This window comes from Oncorhynchus nerka, unplaced genomic scaffold (assembly GCF_034236695.1).
Source record: "Oncorhynchus nerka isolate Pitt River unplaced genomic scaffold, Oner_Uvic_2.0 unplaced_scaffold_1275, whole genome shotgun sequence".
Taxonomy (NCBI): Eukaryota; Metazoa; Chordata; class Actinopteri; order Salmoniformes; family Salmonidae; genus Oncorhynchus; species Oncorhynchus nerka.
The window spans coordinates 53,358-79,036 of NW_027040067.1; the positions used below are offsets into that span (position 1 = coordinate 53,358).

At 40.0% G+C, this 25,679-nt stretch overlaps 1 protein-coding gene across 3 annotated transcripts; it reads left to right on the top strand.

The window, feature by feature from the left end:
- Positions 1 to 1,116: 1,116 nt before the first annotated feature.
- LOC115120668 (NLR family CARD domain-containing protein 3-like) lies at positions 1,117 to 24,559 on the top strand. Of its 3 annotated transcripts, XM_065015781.1 has the most exons (10): positions 1,117 to 1,229; positions 1,463 to 1,547; positions 1,677 to 1,902; positions 2,308 to 4,099; positions 4,355 to 4,528; positions 7,516 to 7,689; positions 15,214 to 15,387; positions 21,835 to 22,008; positions 22,218 to 22,264; positions 22,689 to 24,559. In XM_065015781.1, the coding sequence occupies exons 1-10, from the start codon at positions 1,162 to 1,164 to the stop codon at positions 23,237 to 23,239; spliced, it is 3,465 nt and encodes a 1,154-aa protein (XP_064871853.1). In that variant the 5' UTR covers positions 1,117 to 1,161; the 3' UTR covers positions 23,240 to 24,559. The 3 variants fall into 3 exon arrangements, with proteins under 3 accessions (XP_064871853.1, XP_029505481.2, XP_064871854.1); XM_029649621.2 differs by lacking the exon at positions 15,214 to 15,387; XM_065015782.1 differs by lacking the exons at positions 4,355 to 4,528; positions 15,214 to 15,387.
- Positions 24,560 to 25,679: the final 1,120 nt, after the last annotated feature.

The window sequence follows — 25,679 nt, forward strand, 5'->3', positions numbered from 1 at the left end:
TTGATCTGAGGCAAGCGTTAGATTATAAACGTGTTCAAGTATCTAACGACTCACTTAGCTGTTCTGATTGATCTGAGACAAGCGTTAGATTATAAACGTGTTCAAGTATCTAACGACTCACTTAGCTGTTCTGATTGGTCTGAGACAAGCGTTAGATTATAAACGTGTTCAAGTATCTAACGACTCACTTAGCTGTTCTGATTGATCTGAGACAAGCGTTAGATTATAAACGTGTTCAGGTATATAACGACTCACTTAGCTGTTCTGATTGATCTGAGACAAGCGTTAGATTATAAACGTGTTCAGGTATATAACGACTCACTTAGCTGTTCTGATTGATCTGAGGCAAGCCTTAGATTATAAACGTGTTCAAGTATCTAACGACTCACTTAGCTGTTCTGATTGATCTGAGGCAAGCCTTAGATTATAAACGTGTTCAAGTATCTAACGACTCACTTAGCTGTTCCGATTGGTCTGAGGCAAGCGTTAGATTATAAACGTGTTCAAGTATCTAACGACTCACTTAGCTGTTCTGATTGGTCTGAGGTTTATAATCTAATGATTATAAACGTGTTCAAGTGTAACTTTAATATTGATGGTTTGGGGAATTCACTTTGAGAATCTTTGCCGAAACTGGGCCCTGGTTAAGAGCATCTGCTAAATGACTCAAATGTCAATTGTAAATATTTACATACAGATCTCATACTTCTTTATTTAATTGTATATATTAAATATATATATATATATATAGATGTCACTAATTAATCATTTGTACAGTTCTTTATTAAACATTCAGTTATTTGTTACATTTGACTGTGTTAAACATAGCAGTACCACTTATTCTCTGAGAGTGAGGCAGATATTTAGCAAAAAAAACATGATTATTTGTCTCTCTAAAATGAAACCATCAAGTGATAGACATGTATTTGTTTTAAACCCCATTCCATGATTAGATAGGGAAAAAACAATTGTTTTTATAATTTCTTTAAACAATGACAGCTAATTTACCAACATTTCTGAAATTGGATATATAGCATTTTGGAATTAAACTTTTCTTATGTTTCACCATCTGAGCTCAGAGAGATGTAATGTTTGTCTCTGTTGTGTTGAAGCCCAATCAAGCAGGAGGGACCAGCCTCCCCTGTACCCAGCTGTGTGTCTATGAAGAGTGACCGGTCTATGGAACCTCCTATATATTTTAGACAGGGAGACTTTTCTACTGAACAAAGGTAAGAATAACTCATGGGTCAGTGAGTTAAACAACACTGTCTCTCGTCATTTCTCCTCTCAAATGTTCCAATTACTTTAGTTGTTTTCATAAGATTCAGGCTAATCCTTTTTTCCATTTCTTGGTCCTAAAACTATGTTAAACAAACACAACATTCCCTCGGTGTGTGTGTGTGTGTTTGTGTGTTTGTGTGTGTGTGTGCGCTCCCTGGAAAATCTCATGTTTTGTCCACAGAAACCAACAGGAGAGATCAGAGTCAGAGATTCTCAGTGGTCAGTCTTCACTAAGTCATCAAACAGACCTGGCCTCTATATTCAGTGTATGTGGTCCTGTTATGTACATTTACTTTTGTTTACATCAAGTAAAGTTGATCTGTCAATCATTAATTAATGTGTTAATGAGAAAGCATTTCTTCTCTTGCTTAACTTATTTACTTAATTTATTTCAGTTGCTTGAAGAGAATATTATGACATTTGTGAAGAATGAGCTGAAGATGTTCAAGAGGATTCTTAATCCAGAACTCTCACAAGGCTTTGAGAGTCAGAAGCAGGATAAGGAAGTGGATGCTGAAGATGAGAAGCAGGAGAGAAGTGCCAGAGAGGGGGCTCTGAAGATCACACTGCACGTCCTGAGGAAAATGAACCAGAAGGAGCTTGCAGACACACTGGAGAAAAGTAAGAGCTGTCTGCCTCATGTTGAATGCTGTTTTATAACAAACATTTAAAAGCTGTAGCTAAAGTACAGCTAAAGTAGTCGTGTAACTCAATGATATTGTAGCAGCCTTAACACAACACCTAGTGGCCTCATCAAGTTGCAACGGAATGTGTTGTGTTGATGTATTTAGACAGAGAGAGGAGAGACAGAGAGGAGAGAGAGACAAAATATTAATGATACCATCAATAATAATAATAATAAGTCACACCAGTGTGTAATTCATTATAAAAAAACATTTACACATTTATACAGGCAGTTAAGAAAATAAATGATTATAAAGTACAACTTTATAACACAGTCCTATAATACTGTAGGCATTAAAACAGATGTAATATTAATATCCTCTGTGTTCTTTCTTCATTCAGATGAGCTTGCTATGATTTGCCAATGTGAACTCAAATCTCATCTAAAGAAGAAGTTTCAATGTGTATTTGAGGGGATCGCTAAACAAGGAAACCCAACACTTCTCAATAAGATCTACACAGAGCTCTACATCACAGAGGGTGGAACAGGAGAGGTCAATAATGAACATGAGCTGAGACAGATTGAGACAACAACCAGGAAACAAGCAAGACCAGAGACTGCAATCAAATGTAACGACATCTTCAAACCCTTAACTGGACAAGACAAACCTATCAGAACTGTGCTGACAAAGGGAGTCGCTGGCATTGGAAAAACAGTCTCTGTGCAGAAGTTCATTCTGGACTGGGCTGAAGGAAAAGCAAATCAGGATGTTCAATTTGTATTTTCATTCCCTTTTCGGGAGCTGAATTTAATGAAAGGGGAAAACCACACTTTAATTGAACTTCTCAATCACTTCTCAATGGAAACCAAAGAATCAAGAATCTCCAACTACAACAAGTACAAAGTTATTTTCATCTTTGATGGTCTGGATGAGTGCCGACTGCCCCTAGACTTCCAGAAGAACAAAATATGTTGCGACATCACAATGTCAACCTCAGTGGATGTTCTGCTGACAAATCTCATCAAGGGAAATCTGCTTCCCTCTGCTCTCCTCTGGATAACCTCCCGACCTGCAGCAGCCAATAAGATCCCTTCAGGGTGTGTTGACCAGGTGACAGAGGTACGAGGGTTCAATGACCCACAGAAGGAGGAGTACTTCAGGAAGAGATTCAGTGATGATGACCTGGCCAGCAGAATCATCTCACACATAAAGACATCAAGGAGCCTCCACATCATGTGCCACATTCCAGTCTTCTGTTGGATTTCTGCAATAGTCCTTGAAGACATGTTGAAACATAAGAGAGAAGAGATGCCCAAGACTCTGACTGAGATGTACACACACCTTGTGGTGTTTTATACCAGACAGAAGAATGAAAAGTATCCTGGGAAAGAAGAGACAGGTCCAGATTTGAATAAAGAGAGCATTCTGTCACTGGGAAAACTGGCTTTTCAACAGCTTGTGAATGGCAATCTGATTTTCTATGAAGAAGACCTGAAAGAGGCTGGCATCGATATCAATGAAGCCTCAGTGTACTCAGGATTGTGCACACAGCTCTTTAAAGAGGAATGTGGGCTGTACCAGGACAAGGTGTACTGCTTCGTGCATCTGAGCATTCAGGAGTTTCTGGCTGCTGTATATGTGTTCCTCTCATTCATTAACAACAATGAGAATCTAATGGTCAAACTGCATTCAACGAGTAGTAACTTTTCTTCGCTATTCAGAGACCAGCTTGAAGTTGCTTTCTACAAGAGTGCTGTGGATAAAGCTTTACAAAGTGAGAGGGGAAACCTGGACCTTTTCCTCCGCTTCCTTCTGGGCCTCTCTATGGAGTCCAATCAGAAGCACTTACGAGGTCTACCAACAGAGACAAGAAGCAGCTCACAGAGCCATGAAGAAACAGTCAAGTATATCAAGGAGAAGATCAGGGAGAACCCCTCTCCAGAGATGTGCATCAATCTGTTCCACTGTCTGAATGAACTGAATGACAATTCTCTAGTGGAGGAGATCCAAAGCTACCTGAGCTCAGGAAGTATCTCTAGAGCCAACCTGTCACATGCACAGTGGTCAGCTCTGGTCTTTGTGTTGCTGACTTCAGAGAAGGAGGTGGAAGTGTTTGACCTGAAGAAATACTCCAGATCAGAGGAAGGTCTTCTGAGGCTGCTGCCAGTGGTCAAAGCCTCCAGAGCTGCTCTGTGAGTAAATACAATTACATTTAAGTACTAATTATCAGGAAGATTATTCAGTTTGGAGAACAATATGGATTATTGAACATCATATTGAATCAATACATCGATGTTCACATTAGTATAACAATATGAACATACAATTATAGGAGATGGATGATTAATCTATATCTTGTTTTAAAGAATAAACCAAAAGCATCCACCGTTGTCCTTCTACACTACTGGTGTTAAATTAACAGTGTGTTTGTGAAATCACTTTGTTAGGCTGTCAGGCTGTGGAGTCAAAGAGAAAGGCTGTGCTTCTCTGGTCTCAGCTCTGAAGTCAAACCCCTCACACCTGAGAGAGCTGGATCTTAGTAACAATGACCTGAAGGATTCAGGAGTGAAGTTGCTCTCTGCTGGACTGGGGAATCCACACTGTAAACTGGAGACTCTGAGGTCAGTATTCCTGTAGTTGGTCAATAAGTGATAACTGTTCACCAGATCCACATGTGTTTACCAGGCACACATAGTCTACACCATATGTGTTTGGACAGTGACGCTTACTGTTTTAAATTTGTCGCTATGCTCCAGCATTTTGGATTTGATATAGAATGTTTTAGGCGACAGTACAGTGTGTTACCTTTTATTTCAGGGTAAAGGTGAAAGGTTAGCATGTTTTGTTGTAGTCTCTGTAAAGCTCTCACTCATTATTATTCATGATTCATACATGATTTTCTTAATCATGCCATCATCAAATTATTTTAGTAGTGTTTAGAAACATGTTATCTACTCACTTAGACAGAAGATTGATCCAGTCATCATCCACCATTCAGCTACTATTGAGCAAAACATAACCCAAAACACAACCACAACAAACTGCAAATGCAACAAACGAGTTTGGGACCAAATACTAAACTTGTGACAGTGGAGAATGTCCCCTTTTTTCAGTATTCATACATACCTGTTATACTGTTTAGAAATGTAAGCACTTTATATATCTAGTTCTTCCATTTGAATCATTCCTACTGATTCACTTATATTATATTAAAGTTGTCATAAGTTAAGTTTTTGGTCTCATATTCCTTGCCTGCTGTGATTACATCAAGCATGTGACGCCACACTCATTGAATGCATTTGCCGTTTGTTTTGGATGTGTTTTGGAATATGTTTTTCCCAATAGAAACGGAATAATAAATACTGTCCTGTCATTTTGGAGTCACTTCACTTGTATTGTCAGTAAGAACAGAAGATGTTTCTGAACACTTCTACATTAATGTGGATACAACCGTGATTAGGAATAATCATTGATGACTCATGAATGATGATGAATGACAAAGTTATAGAGGTGCAAAGCTCAGAAAAAATGCTATCCTCCCCTGTTATTGGTAGCGCTTAGAGTTTAGCATGTTTTGTTGTAGCCTCTGTAACTTCCTCAATTACAATGATTATTCATGAATCATTCCTGCTTTTCCTTAATCATGGCCCCATCAGGATTAGTTCAGTAGTTTTTAGAAACATGTTATCTACCCACTTAGGAATTAAAATTACTCCAGTCATCATCACAACCAAAACAAACTGCAAATGTAACCAACGAGTTTGAGTCACAAGCTTGATTTAGTCGATGCATACAAGAAATATGGGACCAAATACTAAGCTTTTAACCACTTTAATACAGTGAATTTGTCTAAATACTTAAGACTTCTTCAAATGGGGGGACTAGATACATAAAGTGCTTTAATTTCTAAGCTGTGAAACATACCCTTTAATAAAAGGTGACATTATATACTGTCACCTCATATGAAACAATTGATCTCAAATCCCAAATGCTGGAGTATAGAGCCCAATTTAAAGATGTTATCTTCACTGTCAAACTAGATATGGTGTGGACTGTATACTCAATACAATCTAAATCTGACACCTCACTGTCAAAATAGATATGGTGTGAACTGTATACTCAATACAATCTAAATTTGACACCTCACTGTCTGTCTTTTGATTGATACTGCTTTTTAAAATGGTCTGGTCAGTCTACTCAAAGATTTGACCTTACATTTGACATTTCTAATAATGATTGATGAATATACTGAATATGGCATGTTTCAGGATGTATCTGAAAATTTGAAAGAATAAACTGACCTCAAAGCTGATCACTAAGCTAAGAAACCTGTGATTAAACACCTCCCTCAGCAACTGGATCCTATACTTCCTGACGGGACGCCCCAGGTGGTAAGGGTAGGCAACAACACATCTGCCACGCTGATTCTCAACACGGGGTCCCCTCAGGGGTGGGTGCTTAGTCCCCTCCTGTACTCTCTGTTCACCGATCGACTGCGTGGCCAAGCACGACTCCAACACCATCATTAAGTTTCCTAACAACACAATGCGGCCTGATCACCAACAACAATAAGACAGCCTATAGGGAGGTCAGAGACCTGGCAGTGTGGTTCCAGGACAACAACCTCTCTCTCAACGTGATCAAGACAAAGGAGATGATCGTGGACTACAGGAAAAGGATGACCAAGCACACCCCCATTCTCTTCGACAGGGCTGTAGTGGAGCAGGCTGAGAGCTTAAAGTTCCTTGGTGTCCACATCACCAACAAACTGTCATGGTCCAAACACACCAAGAAAGTTGTGAAGAGGGCACGACAACACCTATTCCCCATCAGGAGACTGAAAAGATTTGGCATGGGTCCTCAGATCCTTGAAAAGTTCTACAGCTGCACCATCAAGAGCATCATGACTGGTTGCATCAACCACTGGTATGGTCTGCTCATCCTCCAACCGCAAGGCGCTACAGAGGGCAGTACGAACGGCCCAGTACATCACTGGGGCCAAGCGTCCTGCCATCCAGGGCCTCTATACCAGGCGATGTCAGAAGATGGCCCTTAAAATTCATAGACTGTTGTCTTTGCTACTGCATGGCAAGCGGTACCAGAGCGCCAAGTCATAGACTGTTGTCTTTGCTACTGCATGGCAAGCGGTATCAGAGCGCCAAGTCATAGACTGTTGTCTTTGCTACTGCATGGCAAGCGGTACCAGAGCGCCAAGTCTTCTTAAGGCTTCTTAACAGCTTCTACCCCCGAGCCATAGGACCACTGAACAGCGAATCAAATGGCCCCCGGACTATTTGCATTTTTTTTAAATTACGCTGCTGCTACTCGCTGTTTATTATCTATGCATAGTCACTTAACCCCTACTTACATTTACATATTACCTCAATTACCTCAACTAACCTGTAGCCCTGCACATTGACTATTTAGTAAATATTTTCTTAACTTTTAATTTTCTTAAAACTGCATTTTTGGATAAGGGCTTGAAAGTAAGTATTTCACGGTAAGCTCTACACCTGTTGTGTTCAGCACATGTGACAAATACAATTTGATTCTATCTTCAACACCAAAGAATAGCAGAGTGATTTAAAAATTATTTTACTCTTTGCAGGCTGTCAGGCTGTGGAGTCACAGAGGAAGGCTGTGCTTCCCTGGTTTCAGCTCTGAAATCAAACCCCTCACACCTGAGAGAGCTGGATCTGAGTAACAATGACCTGAAGGATTCAGGAGTGGATCTGCTCTCTGCTGGACTGGGGAATCCCCACTGTAAACTGGAAACTCTGAGGTCAGTATTCCTGTAGTTGGTCAACAAGTGATAACTATTCAACAGATCCACATGTGTTTACTAGACACACATAGTCTACACCGTATGTGTTTGGACAGTGAAGCTTACAGTTTTAAATTTGCCCCTATACTTAAACATTTTGGAATTCAGATAGAATGTTTCACATTAAGTGAGACTAAAGGATGTCACCTTTTATTTGATGGTATTCATACATATCTGTTTTACCCTTTAGAAATTAAATCACTTTATGTATCTAGTTCTCCCATTTAAAGGAAGATTTTATTTGGACAAATTCGCTTATAGTATATTAAAGTTGTCAAAAGTGTAGTATTTAGTTCTGTAGGGCAGCCCGCGAAGTGAGTCTTCCTATCAACTGTATGCAAAAATGTGTCATGTTGTCTTAAGAATTCAGCATTCTCTGTGTTGGTCTCGCCAACCACTATTGTGACACTTCTGAGAAGCAGAGGTTACATCATGTAGGTCTGATATCTTATTGCAGGTTAACTTTACAGTAATACGATTGGTCAACAACTCAGGTTTTGAATCCAAACTACTCAGGCACGCATAAAGGGGTCTAAGAGTCATTGTTCATTCTCTTATTCGTTCATGACCTGCTGTGGTGAGATACTCTTTCTCTGTCTCTCTCTCTCTACCCCATGCACTTTTGAGGCATGGCCTTTCAGGCTAGAGGTTTCTTTATCTCTCTCTCCACCCCATATACTTTTGCGGCATTTCAGGCTAGAGGTTTCTCTCTCTCTCTGACCGTGCTTAGAATAATGACTTGTAATGCTTGTTAATGCCTTGTAACTTAAGTTTATGTCTTGTATTTGAATCCATTCATTTTACGAAGTGATTAAATACACTATTCTTTAGAATCCATTCTCATACATTTATTCATTGTCTATTAGTGTAACTCAACCGTAGCATCTTGCATATTGCTAATTATTTAGTCAGAACCGTCCAGAGTAGTGATGCTAGACGGGCGGGAGGGTGCGGGCAGCGATCGGTTGAAGAGTATGCATTTAGTTTTACTTGCATTTAAGAGCAGTTGGAGGCCATGGAAGGAGTGGTGTATGGCATTGAAGCTCATCTGGAGTTTTGTTAACACAGTGTCCAAAGAAGGGCCAGAAGTATACAGAATTGTGTCGTCTGCATAGAGGTGGATCAGAGACTCACCAGCAGCAAGAGCGACATCATTGATGTATACAGAGAAAAGGGTCGGCCCAAGAATTGAACCCTGTGTCACCCCCATAGAGACTGCCAGAGGTCAACAGGCACTCTGATTTGACACACTGAACTCTGTCTGAGAAGTAGTTGCTGAACCAGGTGAGGCAGTCATTTGAGAAACCAAGGCTGTTGAGTCTGCCAATAAGAATGCGATGATTGACAAAGTCGAAAGTCTTGGCCAGGTCGATGAAGACGGCTGCACAGTATTGTCTTTTATTGATGGCGGTTATAATATTGTTTAGGACCTTGAGCGTGGCTGAGGTGAACCCATGACCAACTCGGAAACCAGATTGCATAACGGAGAAGGTACGTTGGGATTCGAAATGGTCGGTGATCTGTTTGTTAACTTGGCTTTTGAAGACTTAAGAAAGGCAGGGAAGGATAAATATAGGTCTGTAACATTTTGGGTCTAGAGTGTCTCCCCCTTTGAAGAGGGGGATGACCGCGGCAGCTTTCCAATCTTTGGGGATCTCGGGTGATACGAAAGAGAGATTGAACAGGTTTGTAATAGGGGTTGCAACAATTGCGGCGGATAATTTAAAAAAGAGAGGGTCCAGATTGTCTAGCCCAGCTGATTTGTAGGAGTCCAGAATTTGGTCTTTCAGAACATCAGCTATCTGGATTTGGGTAAAGGAGAAATGGGGGAGGCTTGGGCATGTTGCTGTGGGGAGTACAGAGCTGTTGACCGGGGTAGGGGTAGCCAGGTGGAAAGCATGACCAGCCGAAAAATGCTTCTTGAAATTCTCGATTATCCTAGATTTATCGGTGTTGACAGTGTTTCCTAGCCTCAGTGCAGTGGGCAGCACTGTTCTTTTTCTCCATGGACTTTACAGTGTCCCAGGAGGAGTTTGTGCTACAGGATGAAAATTTCTGTTTGAAACAGCTAGCCTTAGCTTTCCTAACTGCCTATGTATATTGATCCCTAACTTCCCTGAAAAATTGCATATCGGAGGGGCTATTCGATGCTAATGCAGTACGCCACAGGATGTCAGGCCTTTATGGTAGTGTGGCCAGACAGAAGCCACTCCTCAGTAAAATGCACATGACAGCCTGCTTTGAGTTTGCTAAAATGCACCTAAAGACTGTCAGACCATGAGAAACAAGATTCTCTGGTCTGATGAAACCAAGATTGAACTCTTTGGCCTGAATGCCAAGCTTCACTTCTGGAGGAAACCTGGCACCATCCCTACGGTGAAGCATGGTGGTGGCAGCATTATGCTTTGTGGATGTTTTTCAGCGGCAGGGAATTGAAGACTAGTTAGGATCGAGTGGAAGATGAACGGAGCAAAGTACTGAGAGATCCTTGATGAAAAACTTCTTCAGAGCACTCAGGTCCTCAGACTGGGACAAAAGTTCACCTTCCAACAGGACAATGCAGGAGTGGCTTCAGGACAAGTCTCTGAATGTCCTTGAGTAGCCTGAGCTTGGACTTGAACCCGATCGAACATCTCTGGAGAAACCTGAAAATAGCTGTGCAGCGATGTTCCCCATCCAACCTGAAAGAGCTTGAGAAGATCTGCAGAGAAGAATGGGAGACACTCCCCAAATACAGGTGTGCCAAGCTTATAGCATCATTCCCAAGAAGACTTGCTGCCAAAGGTGCTTCAACAAAGTATTTAGTAAATGGTCTGAATACTTGTGAAAATGTCATTTTTATGTTTAAAAAAAATATTTTAATACATTTGAAAAAAAATCTAAAAACCTGTTTTTGCTTTGTAATCATGGGGTATTGTGTGTACATTAATGAAAAAATAAAACAATTTCATCCATTTTAGAATAAGTCTGTAACGTAACAAAATGTGACCGACCTGCTCAAATTTGTCTTAAGTAGATAAAAGTAGAGACTGAGAGCTACAAAGTGGTATAACATACACTGCATTTTTGAGGAGCAATGGGAAAGTAATTCTGCTTCTCAAACTCACTTTTAAGAAAATGGCCTTTGAATGTTTTGGTACCTACTGGAGAGCTCTCCTTTGACTACACCCATTCAACATTGTTCACACCTTCTTAAGCCAGCCCCACCCATCTCTTTAAGGACTCACATGAGGTCATGTGCTTAACAGTGAGTAGTGTAGTAAAGACTAATACTAAGAAAAGTGATGAAAGTAGTAGCCTACAGTAACGAAACATTCCAGGTAAAGAAAGTGTCCAGATGAAAATATTTGATAAGTGTTAGATGATGCTTACCCAGACACACTCGTCTAAATTGATGGGTCAGGTGAAAGAAATGCTAGAATCCCCAGACACAACCTGCTAAGTGGATGGGTCTCTACAGGAGGTGTAAACGGTACAGGCAAATGGTTATTTGCTTAGTAGCAATATCAGAAATAGTGTGTCAACATAAATAAAATATACATTATGTATAAGAACAATATCAATAACGATATCAGTGATAGATGAGGTAGTTATATGCATACAATCAGGGGTAACGTGGCTGAGCAGCAGGATAACAAATTAAAAGAAAATTGTAGCAGCAACGTTTGGTGTGTGTGTTAGGAGAGAGTCATTTGAATAGAGGCACTGCAGATAGTGCTAATGACTGGTCTGTCCGAACCACTCACGGACAAGGGAATCTACATTTGGAGAGCCTGTTTCTGTCCTGCTCTTGGCTTTGGTGCAGGGCATGCGATGTCCATAGCCTCTTTGTTACAAAACTCCCTGATCTTCTCAACAAGATAAGTGTGTCTAGCTGTGTCCAGTCCAGGACATTGCTCTGAAAAGAAAGAGCTGATTGAAAATGTTTCCCTGTCAAGACAAACAGTGACACGATGTGTTGAGGACATCGCAGAGAATATGGAACAAGTTGAAAAATAAGATAAAGGATTTCACCTATTTCTTCTTGGCCCTGGATGAGAGCAGTGATGCACATGACATTGTTGTTGATATTCTTACGAGGCATAACCCCAGAAATTACAGAGGAGCTTCAGTGCAATCAATGAAGAGCACAACCACAGGGAAATAATTATTAGAGGAGGAGGTTAATAAGTGTGTGGCAAAGCTGGGACTGAGTTTTGAAAAGTTATCCAGTGTGACCACTGATGGGTGCCCAAACTTGACAGGAGAAAACATTATCCTATTGAAAAGGATACAAGATCAAGTAGCTGAGCTGAACCCAGATCAGAAAATAATTTTCCTGCATTGCAGGTGCTCTGTAAATGTGTTCTGAAAATGAGCCATGTTGTGGATACAGTTACTGAAGTGGTAAACTCGATAAGAGCAAAATCTTTAAACCACAGGCAGTTTGTCTCACTGTTGGAAGAGACAGAGTCGGGTCATGCAGATCTCCCCTACCACACAAACGTGAGATGGCCGAGTTTGGGGAAGGTGCTTCAAAGGGTTTGGAACCTGAAGTCGGAGATTGCTGAGTTTTTGCAAATGAAAAAAATCAAAATATGTTGATTTCCCTCAACTGCAAGATAAAGAATGGTTTGGTTGATTTTGCCTTCACCATGGATATCATGGCCCTCATGAATGAACTGAATTCCAAAGGCCTTTTTGCACATCAGATGTAAGCCTTGTCAAAGCCTGCAAGGGAAAATTACTCCTCCTGACTCGCCAAGTAGAAGCCAACAATCTCACCCACCTTCCGACACCACCAGTCTGTTCCCTATGAGATGACCAGCGGGAGAAGTATACATCGCTGCTGTGTGCTTTGAACGGTGAGTTTTCTCGTCATTTTGAGGATTTCAAAGTGTTGGAAAATGACATGCTGTTAGTTTCCTCTCCTTTCACCTTCAATGTGAATAAGGCTCCCACTGACCTGCATCTTGACCGTATCGATCTTCTGTCTGATGCAGTGATTGAAGAACTATTCAAAACAATGTCACTGACGAGGTTCTATGCATCTCTCGATGAACAGAACTTTCCAAAGATTAGGAGTCATGCTCAGAAGATGTTTGTACTCTTTGTGTCAACCTATGTATGAGAACAGACATTTTCAGTGATGAAATATAACAAGACACAGATCATCTCTTACTGACTCTCACCTCTCAGCAATCATGCACATAGCAACATCAGAAACTACCTGAAATCACTGCTCTAGTCAATGCCCATCAGAGACTCACTTCTCACACTGATTGAGTAATTTAAATGTTGAGCTCTCTCTCTTTCTTGTGTTTTTGTACATACCCGTTAACAAGAGTTCTGTCCGTGGTGCTGAATGTACTTTTGTGCAGTGTACTTTTCCCTCCGTGTAGTTCATTCGTTTAATAATGAAAATACCTACCAAACAAAAGGAGAACATGGATGTGGTTCATTTCTGTGCATGTTGAAAAAGTAAAATAAGTTGCATATCTGATTTACAGTAGATATATCTGTCAACACAGTCATACACATGATGTATAATCCTGTAATATGATTCTAATATGATCGCTGTCCTGTGAGTGATCGCTGTCCTGGGTGAGTGGTTTCCTGTTTGCTAATTTCCTTATACAGCTGTCGGAGTGCGGTCTTAGTGCCAGCATCTGTCTGTGGTGGCCTGCAATTTATCACAATATACTCTACTTCAGGCGAGCAAAACCTTGAGACTTCCTTAGATTTTGTGCACCAGCTGTTGTTTACAAATATGCACAGACCGCCCCCCCTCGTCTTACCGGAGTGTGCTGTTCTATCTTGCCGGTGCAGCGTATATCCCACTAGCTGAATATCCATGACATCATTCAGCCACGATTCTGTGTAACATAGGATATTACAGGTTTTGATGTCCTGTTGGTAGGATATTCGTGATCGTACCTCGTCTAGTTTATTGTCCAATGACTGCACGTTGGTGAGTAGTATTGACGGTAACGGCAGCTTTCCCACTCGCCTTTTTCGGGTCCTGACCAGGCATCTGGCTCTTTGTCCTCTGTACCTGCGTCGCCTCCTCTTGCAAATAACAGGGATGATGGCCCTGTCGGGTGTTTGGAGAATGTCTTCTTGCTTGTTGAAGAAAAAAAGTATTTGTCTAATCCGAGGTGAGTGATCGCTGTCCTGTTTTCCAATCAGGGATAACTCCCCCTGTTATTGATGATGATGTGAGGTTGGTAAGTTTTGTTTTAGCCTTTGTAACTTTCGCAGTCATTATTATTCATGATTCATTCACAATTTTTCGTAATCATGGCATCATCAGGATGAATTTATTAGTGTTAATAAACATGTTATCAACTCACTTAGAAACAGGGCCAGTCCTTGCCGTTCTGCCACCAAAGGCAAAACCAAAAAATGCAGCCCCCGGCAAAACTAGAATGGTCCCAGTAAGCAAAATGTTTAATTTAGGTTCTGAATGAAAGGTGAAAAGGCATTTTCAGTATGTTTAAAATATATGTATTCTAGAACATTGTAAAGGCAAGTATTTTCTGGATGTTGTAATCAGGCAAATTTTGGGTTCTGAATGAAAGTTGAAAATAAGTAGTTTTTAGACGTCTATGTTTGTGCCAAAGCAAGGCTGGTTCAGACACAGGGCTGCATCAGTGCTCACCTAAAAATCCCACATGCCACTGGTTGAGAGACATTGTCATTGTTTTTTGGGAAGAATTGTGTGAGGTTTTATGTGTTGTTGTTGTTGGAAGTGCGTCTTGGTCAGTTTAGCTCAGAAAATGCCGCCTTCTTCAATCTGCCGCCATAGACGGCTGCCTAATCCTGCCTAATGAGAGGGCCGGCCGTGCTTACAAAGAAAATTACTCCAGTCATCATCCACCATTCAGTTACTGTTGGGCAAAACATAACCCAAAACGCAACAATGACTACATCAAGTCACAAGCTTGATGTAGTCATTGTGTGCAAGGAATATGGGACCAAATACTAAACTTTTGACTACTTTAATACACTATAAGTGGATTTGTCAGAATACTTGACTTCTTCAAATGGGGGGACTAGATATATAAAGTGGTTTTATATTGAAACGTGAAGGAGATATGTATGAAAATGCCCTCAAATTAAAGGTGACATTATATACTGTCAACTCATAGGAAACATTTGATCTCAATTCCAAAATGCTGAAGTATAGAGACAAATTTAAAATGTTACCTTCACTGTCAACGTAGATATGGTGTGGACAATATACTCATCAATCTAAATCTGATACCTCACTGTCTATATTTTGACTGATACTGCTTTTTAAACTGGTCTGGTCAGCCTACTCAAATATTTGTACTTAACATTTTTCTCTCTACAAGCAATACATTGATCATTTGAAATGATACATTAATTTATTAAAAAAATATGGCAGGATATATCTGATTATGTTGAAAAAATACACTGCCACTATTTTCAACAACAAATAATAGCAGTTTGGTTTTAATATGATATTACTCTTTGCAGGCTGTCACGCTGTCTAGTCACAGAGGAAGGCTGTGCTTCTCTGGTCTCTGCTCTGAAGTCAAACCCCTCACACCTGAGTGAGCTGGATCTGAGTAACAATGACCTGATTGATTCAGGAGTGATGCTCCTCTCTGCTGGACTGGGGAATCCACACTGTAAACTGGAGACTCTGAGGTCAGTATTCCTGTAGTTGGTCAACAAGTGATAACTGTTCACCAGATCCACATGTGTTTACCAGACACACATAGTCCACACTATATGTGTTTGGACAGTGAAGCTTACAGTTTTAAATGTGGTGCTATGCTCAGCATTTTGGATTTGAGATATAATGTTTCTTATTAGGTGAGAATAAAGAATGTCACCATTTATATGAGTGTATTCATACATATCTGCTTTCCCCTTTAGAAATGAAAGCACTTTATGTATCTAGTTCTTCCATTTGAAGAAGTTGTAATTATTTGGACAAATTCACTTATGTTGTATTAATGTAGTCATAACTGTCGTATTTGGTCCCATATTCCTTGCCCACGGTGATTACATCAAGCTTATGACTACAAACTTGTTGAATGCATTTGCTGTTTGTTTTGGATGATGTTTTTCTCAATGGAAACTGAATGGTTAATAATGTCCTCTGTCATTTTGGGGTCACTTCCCTTCTGTTGTGAGTAAGAATAGAATATCATGAATAATCATTAATGAATCGTGAATGATGATTAATGAGAAAGTTACAGAGGCACAAAGATCATGCCTCCTCTGTTATTGGTAATGGTGAGAGGTTCGCTGTTTTGTTGTAGCCTCTGTAACTTTATCACTCATCAATATTCATGATTGATTCATGATTTTTCTTAATCATGGTATCCTCAGGATTAATTTAGTAGTGTTTGTAAACATGTTATCTACTCACTTAGACAAAAGACGAATCACATCTTCATCCACCATTCAGTTACTATTGGGCAAAACATAACCCAAAACATAACCAAATCCAACCGGTCCTGGTTAGTCCCTGGATGGCAAACCAAATGCTATTGGAAGTGGTGTTGGAGGGCCAGTAGGGGGCACTCTTTCCTCTGGTCTAAAAAATATCCCAATGCCCCAGGGCTGTGATTGGGGACACTGCCCTGTGTAGGGTGCCGTCTTTCGGATGGGACATCCCATGGCACTTATCTTAAGAGTAGGGGTGTTAACCCCGGTGTCCTGGCTAAATTCCCAAGCTGTCCCTCATACCATCATGGTCACCTAATAATCCCCAGTTTACAATTGGCTCTTTCATCCCCCTCCTCTCCCCTGTAACTATTCCCCAGGTCGTTGCTGTAAATGAGAACGTGTTCTCAGTCAACTTACCTGGTAAAATAACAGTAAAATAAATAAATAAAAACTGCAAATGCAGCCAACAGGTGTGGGACCAAATACTAAACTTTTGACTACTTTAATACACTATAAGTGAATTGATCAGAATACTTATGACTTCTTCAAATGAGGGGACTAGATACATAACGTGCTTTTATTTTTCTAAACATAGAAACAGATATATATGAAAATACCCTCAAATAAAAGGTGACATTATGTACTGTCACCTCATATGAAACATTTGATCTCAAATCCAAAATGCTGAAGTCCCAAATTGAAGATGTTAGCTTTACTGTCAAAATAAATATAAGGTGGACAGTATACTCAATTTCTTGCTGTTACAAGAAAATGTTCAGAGTATGTAACATCTAGCACTCTGAATCAGGTGATTCAATCCTTGGTCCTATCACACTTAGAGTACTGTCCAGTTATATGGTCAATCCCTGGTCCTATCACACTTAGAGTACTGTCTGGTTATATGGTCAATCCCTGGTCCTATCACACTTAGAGTACTATCACACTTAGAGTACTGTCTGGTTATATGGTCAATCCCTGGTCCTATCACACTTAGAGTACTGTCTGGTTATATGGTCAATCCCTGGTCCTATCACACTTAGTGTACTGTCTGGTTATATGGTCAATCCCTGGTCCTATCACACTTAGAGTACTGTCTGGTTATATGGTCAATCCTTGGTCCTATCACACTTAGAGTACTGTCGTTATATGGTCAATCCCTGGTCCTATCACACTTAGAGTACTGTCTGGTTATATGGTCAATCCTTGGTCCTATCACACTTAGAGTACTGTCTGGTTATATGGTCAATCCTTGGTCCTATCACACTTAGAGTACTGTCTGGTTATATGGTCAATCCCTGTTCCTATCACACTTAGAGTACTGTCTGGTTATATGGTCAATCCTTGGTCCTATCACACTTAGAGTACTGTCTGGTTATATGGTCAATCCTTGGTCCTATCACACTTAGAGTACTGTCTGGTTATATGGTCAATCCCTGGTCCTATCACACTTAGAGTACTGTCTGGTTATATGGTCAATCCTTGGTCCTATCACACTTAGAGTACTGTCTGGTTATATGGTCATCTGCAGCAAAGAAATATATAAAAAAGCTTCAAATGGCTCAAAACAGGGCTGCCCAATTAGCTCTTCATTGCTCATTCCGTATTAATATTATGCAAATGCTTCAGAATCTCTCATGGCTTCAGGGTTGAAAACAAATTACTATTCCGTCTTTAGATTTTCTTTAGGAATGTTAAATATAAAAAAAACACAGTATTTTTAAGACGAGTGAGTACATACTAGCAACACGCATTATCACCAACCAAACAGGTAAATTCAGAGCATCTAAGACAACCCAAGCCAAGGACAAATCACCTTAAATCTACAGCCATAGCTGAATGGAACTCTTTACCAATCCATATTTCTCAGGCAAAAAGTAAATCCACCTTCAAGAAATAAAATAACATCTAATGGGATAGACCATATGACTGGACAGGAAATAGAAAGCATCAACTGATTGTTAAATGTGTTTCCTGTCACGTATTTTAATTGTCTGTGTTGTCTACTTGTTAAATGTTTGTCATTGTCTACTTGTTAATTTGTCATTGTTTGTAATGTCTTATTAATTCGTGTTGGACCCCAGGAAGATTAGCTAACTTTTTTACAGCTAATGGGGATCCTAATAAAATTCACAATCTAAATCTGATACATCACTGTCGGTCTTTTGACTGGTACTGCTTTTTAAACTAGTCTGGTCAGTCTACTCAAATATTTGTACTATACATGTTGTAAATGACTATTGTAGCTGGAAACGGCTTATTTTTAATGTAATATCTACATAGGCGTACAGAGGCCCTTTCTGCCTAGAAGGCCGACATCCTGGAGTCGCCTCTTCACTGTTGACGTTGAGACTAGTGTTTTGGAGGGGACTTTTTAATGAAGCTGCCAGTTGAGGACTTGTGAGGCGTCTGTTTCTAAAACTAGACTCTCTAATGTCCTTGTCCTCTTGCTCAGTTGTGCACCGGGTCCTCCCACTCCTCTATCTATTCTGGTTAGAGCCAGTTTGCGCTGTTCTTTACAACAACACAGTGTTGTACGAGATCTTCAGTTTCTTGGCAATTCCTCACATGGAATAGCCTTCATTTTCTCAGAACAAAATAGACTGACGAGATACAGAAGAAAGTACTTTGTTTCTGGACATTTTGAGCCTGTAATCAAACCCACAAATGCTGATGCTCCAGATACTCATCTAGTCTAAAGAAGGCCAGTTTTATTGCTTCTTTAATAATCAGAACAACAGTTTTCAGCTGTGCTAAAATAATTGCAAAATGTTTTTTTCATGATCAATTTGCCTTTTAAAAATATAAACTTGGATTAACTAACACATGAGTGATAGTTGCTGACAATGGACAGTTTCCAGCTACAATAGTAATTTTTTATATATAATTTTTTTTTTCTTTACCTTTATTTAACTAGGCAAGTCAGTTAAGAACAACCTGTTGGGGCTTACAGTTCCCATTTGGGAACTACCCCTCCCACGTTCAGCTGGAACGGTGGCGCATGGAATGCAAAAATATTCTTAGAAATATTTAACCTCCACACATTAACAAGTCCAATAGCTCAAATGAAAGATAAACACCTTGTTCATCTACCCAGCAAGTCAGATTTCTAAAATGTTTTATGGCGAAAACATAGCACATATTTATGTCAAACCATCACCGAAGACACAGCTAATTTGAATAGCCAAGTTGAAAAAAATATGCAATCAACAAACGCAGGAAAAATAATTCACTAACCTTTTGAAATCTTCATCAGATGACAGTAATATAACATGTTACACAGTAGATTTATGTTTTTTTCAATAATATGCCATTTATATCCATAAATCTCTGTTTACAATGACGGCACGTTCAAAAAATGCTACTCAAATGTCCGGAGAAATGATGATAGCTCCGACAGATAACGTCAGATAACAAGCAATACACATCATAAACTTTAACCTCTTACCTCTACCTGGGACGCTTGCGTCCCAACTAGAGCTCTGGAAATGCAAATGCGCTACGCTAAATGCTAATAGTATTAGTTAAAACTCAAAAGTTCATTAAAATACACATGCAGGGTATCAAATTAAAGCTACACTCGTTGTGAATCCAGGCAACAAGTCAGATTTTTAAAATGCTTTTCGGCGACAGCATGAGAAGCTATTATCTGATAGCATGCACCAATACACTACAACAGAAAAGCACAGCAGGGGACGTAAACAAAATAATTAGCATTTCGGCGTTACACAAACCGCACAATAAAATAGAAAACAGTCATTACCTTTCACCATCTTCTTTGTTGGCACTCCTAGATGTCCCATAAACACTATTGGGTCTTTATTTCGATTAAATCGGGCCATATAAAGCCAAGATATCGTTATATGTAGACTGTGTGATAAACGAAAAAAACAGCGATTTCACAACGTAACGTCATTTTTTTTTAATTCAAAAGTAGACGATAAACTTTCACAAAACACTTGAAATACGTTTGTAATGCTACTTTAGGTATTAGTAAACGTTAATAAGCGATAAAAATCATCCGTAGGCGATGTACATATCATTAGCTGTCGTCTTGGAAAAAATTTCAGGAGAGAGCTCTTCCGGAATGATCTGGGCGGAGACCGGAGGTACGTCGTGCCCCTCTTTCGGTTCAACCAAGAATCAAAGAGGATTAAATTCACAAGATACTCGACAACATGGGGATGCTGTGGGAGTTGAATGCTCGGTCTTATCTAATTCGGCTCACTGTTAACAATCGCGGTAGTGGCGCAAGGATATTTATTTCCATTTTCTGTGATCAGGTTTTCCTGCGCTTTCCGATGTAACGCACGTTATGTAATAGCCACAGTCGTGATTTAACCAGTTTTAAAAACGTCCGAGGGTTTCCTATACACACATTCTAACCATATGAACGTACTATATTCCTGGCATGAGTAGCAGGGCGCTGAAATGTTGCGCGATTTTTAACAAAATGTTCAAAAAAGTAGAGGGTCGACTGAAGAGGTTAACTAAATATACATGTTCTACACATACATAGAAAGATACACCTCTTCCTAATCCAACCGCTGTGTTACATTTATTTTTAACGTTACAGAATTCGTTCACTAGGCTATAATATGAGACGGCGCTCAGAAATTAGCATTATGGCTCCTCTATCTTGGAGTCCACAGAAACCCAAATTTACCACATAAATATTCCCTTACCTTTGATGTTCTTCCATCAGAAGACCTGGAAGGGGTTATACTTACCAAAAACATTGTTTGGTTTTGAAGTCTGTGTCTTTAGGTTATCAAACACGACAAATTCCGGTTGAAATGCAGCCAAAATTCTTGTGGATGCGCACCAAAACTTCAAAATTACATATTATATGTCGACTAAACTGGTCAAACTAAGTGCAGAATCAAGCTAAAGCATGTTATAAACGTGGAAAACAATCATTAGCACGAACAGAAACACCCACATTGTTTGGTCAATCCTGGAAGAAAGAGAGCTCTGGAGCGTCCGCGCGCATGAGAGTACTTATTTTTTCGAGGTTTCAGCCCGCCAAAAGTCTCGTGGTCGTGCGATTCTCATAATGGCAAGCCCCATTGAAAGCAGACATCGCGCTGAAGACATAGGTGTAGGTGCTTGGGAAGGGTGGGGGCGATGACGTCAAAGTTGGGCCAACTTTTCTGATGACAAGAGAGAGTTTGGGAGAATGCCTGCCCTGAGAGTTCTGCTTTACATACAGACATAATTTGAACGGTTTTAGAAGCTTTAAGAGTGTTTTCTATTCAATAATAATTATTATATGCATATATTAGCAATTTTGGACAGATTTTTTTTCTGTTTACTATGGGCACGCAATTCCTCCAAAGGGGGCAGTAGTCAGCCCTATCTTTAACAGGTTTTAAGAACAAATTCTTATTTTTAATGACAACCTAGGAACAGTGGGTTAACTGCCTGTTCAGGGGCAGAAGGACAGATTTTTACCCTGTCAGCTCAGGGATTTGATCTTGCAACCTTTCGGTTAAAAGTCCAACGCTCTAACCACTAGGGTACCTGCCGCCCCATTACAACATTAACAAAAACAAGGACATTTCTAAGTGACCACAAACTTTTGAACGGTAGTGTATTTGGTAGGTTTCAGGACACTGATGTATCTGAAAATGTTGAAAAAGTATATTTTCAACACCAAAGAAAAGCAGAGTGATTTTAAAATGATTTTAATCTTTGCAGGCTGTCAGGCTGTCTAGTCACAGAGGAAGGCTGTGCTTCCCTGGTCTCAGCTCTGAGGTCAAACCCCTCACACCTGAGAGAACTGGACCTGAGCTACAATCACCCAGGAGACTCAGGAGTCAGACTGCTCTCTGCTGGACTGGAGGATCCACACTGCAGACTGGAGAAACTCAAGTATGTAGAGGGTTTCTGTCAATGTTCATATCCAACATGTTTGAGTTATTGGGCTCTTTAAAACAAACATTCTTACCAACCCTTGAACAAAGTTATATGCTGTTTGTGTGTGTGTGTTTGTTTGTGTGTGCGTGTGCGTGTATTTGTGTGAATATGTGAGGTCACGTGTATCACTCAATGACTGTCTGTTCTTCTGCTTACCGCTACAGTGTGGAACATGGTGGAGAGCACACAATGAAACCTGGGCTTAGAAAATGTGAGTGTTGAATGCTGTGAAGAATATGACTAAGAATAAGTCTTAAATCAAGTTAAGTCAAAGTCAAAGACCACCATCATTACTTACTTGGTCATATTAAATATCAGCTGTAGTTCTACAGAAGCAGAAATCAGGGACAGTAAAGTTTAGAAAGAGTTGCTTTGACAATGTGTGTGTCTTTGTTTGTGTGTGGCGCATTTGTGTTACATAAGTAATGTGTGTGTGTGTATGTAATTAATCAGAATAAGTGTGTTTTATATTACCATACAGAATAACATATGATCATTCAACAAGTCTCAAATTACCATGACTTCTCATTTTGATACCTATAAACATCTACATTAAATTAATTAGTGAAAAGTGAGTTAACATTCTAATGTGAATGATGATGACTCCTAATATTGTGTCCGGTTTCATCCATCAGATGCCTGTGACTTCACGCTGGACCCAAACACAGTAAACAAACTCCTCTCTCTGTCCAAGGAGAACAGAAAGGTGACATGGAGGACAGAGGAGCAGCCGTATCCTGATCACCCAGAGAGATTTGAGGACTGGCAGCAGGTGCTGTGTAGAGAGGGTCTGACTGGGCGCTGTTACTGGGAGGTAAAGTGGAGTGGGAGAGAGGCTGTTATAGGAATGACGTATAAAGGAATCAGCAGAAGAGTAGGGGGTAAGGACTGTATTATTGGATTAAAGTCCTGGAGTCTGGACTGCTCTGACAACAGTTACACGGCCTGGCACAATTATAATCCCACTACCATAGACGTCCCCCCCTCCAGCTCCCACAGAGTAGCAGTGTATCTGGACTGGCCAGCCGGCACTCTGTCCTTCTACAGAGTCTCCTCTGACACACTGACCCACCTGTACACATTCCACACCACATTCACTGAGCCCCTCTATCCAGGGTTTCATGTTTGGTTTGATGACTCCGCAGTTCCCCTGTGTCAGGTGGTCCCTGTGTCAAACACAACATGATGTTTCAATCTAATCCTGGTCATGTTCAGTAAGACACACTGGAGCAACAATTGATATGAACTCTCTAGTCATGAGTTAACAGTTGATTATTAAATCTAAATATTCAAGATTGTAAACAGGGTGGTGTGAGCCCTGGATGCTGATTGGCTGACAGCCATGGAGTATCAGACTGTATACAACGGGTGTGACAAAACACACATTTTTACTGCTCTAATTTAGTTGGCAAACTGTTTATAATAGCAATTTGGCACCTAGGGGGTTTGTGAAATATGGCCAATATACCATGGCTAAAGGCTGTATCTAGGCACTCCCCATTGCTTCAGAAGAATTTAGACATGGCACACCCCCTCGGACCTCCTTGTTGCTTAATGAAACATCACTGAAGTTGACAGACAGAGTCATTCATATAATGAAACGCCACACTGTGTTGTAAAAACGGTTTTCATTTAGAAATCACTGATCTTGTTGTTATTGGACTTCTTGGTGTTTGTAAATATTGTTGTCTGTAGACTGTTTATTTTTCAAATTCTTGACACAACAATCTTGTTTCTGTATAAACTCAATTCCACTGAATGAAATGTACATGTGCCAGATGTGACACATTAAGGTTAATTAACCAGATGAAAGAAGAGAGGTGGAAATGTTTTAAAATTGATCACAATATGACAGTACAGTAATAGATGGAAGAAGAGAGGTGTAAATGTTTTAATACTGATCAGAATATGACAGTACATTAATAGATGGAAGAAGAGAGGTGTAAATGTTTTAATACTGATCAGAATATGACAGTACAGTAATAGATGGAAGAGAGGTGTAAATGTTTTAATATTGATCACAATATGACAGTACAGTAATAGATGGAAGAGAGGTGTAAATGTTTTAATATTGATCACAATATGACAGTACAGTAATAGATAGGATAAAGTAATCCCTCTCACCCCCCCTCCCCCTGAAAAGATTTAGATGCACTACTGTTCCACTGGAGGTCATAAGGTGAATGCACCAATTTGTAAGTCGCTCTGGATAAGAGCGTCTGCTAAATGACTTAAATGTAAATGTAAATGTAGATGGAAGAAGAGAAGTGTAAATGTTTTAATACTGATCACAATATGACAGTACAGTAATAGATGAAAGAAGAGAGGTGGAAATGTTTTAATATTGATCAGAATGTGACAGTACAGTAATAGATGGAAGAAGAGAGGTGTAAATTTTTTAATATTGATCACAATATGACAGTACAGTAAATGGAGTACAGTAATAGGGGTTGTGTTCAGTACATAGAAATGGGTCTTATTCAGGTGAAAATAAATATTTTATGATCAAACACACTAATCATTCTATGTTGTTACTACTGTATGATGCTGAGAGAACAGGACAATGTGTGCATCTCAATAATCCAAAGTGGCCTCCTCTCCATATCTCCTCTCCTTATCTCCTCTCTTTTATCTTGACTCATCTGAAAACACAAGATAGGTCAAAGTAATATGATTGCTGCCTACCAGGACATGGCTTTCACCTGTCCTGTTCTCTCATGTCAGTTGAGATGAAGGAAAGGAAACAAAAATCCACTGTAACGCCCCTCCTACTGGTAATTACTAGTGGTGAAACTCATCTATCAATCTACTGTTACTCCCCTCCTACTGGTAATTACTAGTGGGGAGACTCATCTATCAATCCACTGTTACTCCCCTCCTACTGGTAATTACTAGTGAGAAACTCACCTATCAATCCACTGTTACTCCCCTCCTACTGGTAATTACTAGTGGGGAGACTCATCTATCAATCCACTGTAACGCCCCTCCTACTGGTAATTACTAGTGGGGAGACTCATCTATCAATCCACTGTAACGCCCCTCCTACTGGTAATTACTAGTGGTGAAACTCATCTATCAATCTACTGTTACTCCCCTCCTACTGGTAATTACTAGTGAGAAACTCATCTATCAATCCACTGTTACTCCCCTCCTACTGGTAATTACTAGTGTGAAACTCATCTATCAATCCACTGTTACTCCCCTCCTACTGGTAATTACTAGTGAGAAACTCATCTATCAATCCACTGTTACTCCCCTCCTACTGGTAATTACTAGTGAGAAACTCATCTATTAATCCACTGTTACTCCCCTCCTATTGGTAATTACTAGTGGGGAAACTCATCTATCAATCCACTGTTACTCCCCTCCTACTGGTAATTACTAGTGGTGAAACTCATCTATCAATCCACTGTTACTCCCCTCCTACTGGTAATTACTAGTGAGAAACTCATCTATTAATCCACTGTTACTCCCCTCCTACTGGTAATTACTAGTGAGAAACTCATCTATCAATCCACTGTAACGCCCCTCCTACTGGTAATTACTAGTGAGAAACTCATCTATTAATCCACTGTTACTCCCCTCCTACTGGTAATTACTAGTGAGAAACTCATCTATCAATCCAC

What these genes read in the sequence shown, in the direction of transcription:
- LOC115120668 (XM_065015781.1), top strand. Translation starts at nt 1,162, where the DNA reads ATGAAGAGTGACCGGTCTATGGAACCTCCTATATATTTTAGACAGGGA. An exon ending in TGTAAACTGGAAACTCTGAG is followed by an intron (nt 7,690 to 15,213) that starts GTCAGTATTCCT and finishes TACTCTTTGCAG; the next exon opens with GCTGTCACGCTGTCTAGTCA. An exon ending in TGCAGACTGGAGAAACTCAA is followed by an intron (nt 22,009 to 22,217) that starts GTATGTAGAGGG and finishes TTACCGCTACAG; the next exon opens with TGTGGAACATGGTGGAGAGC.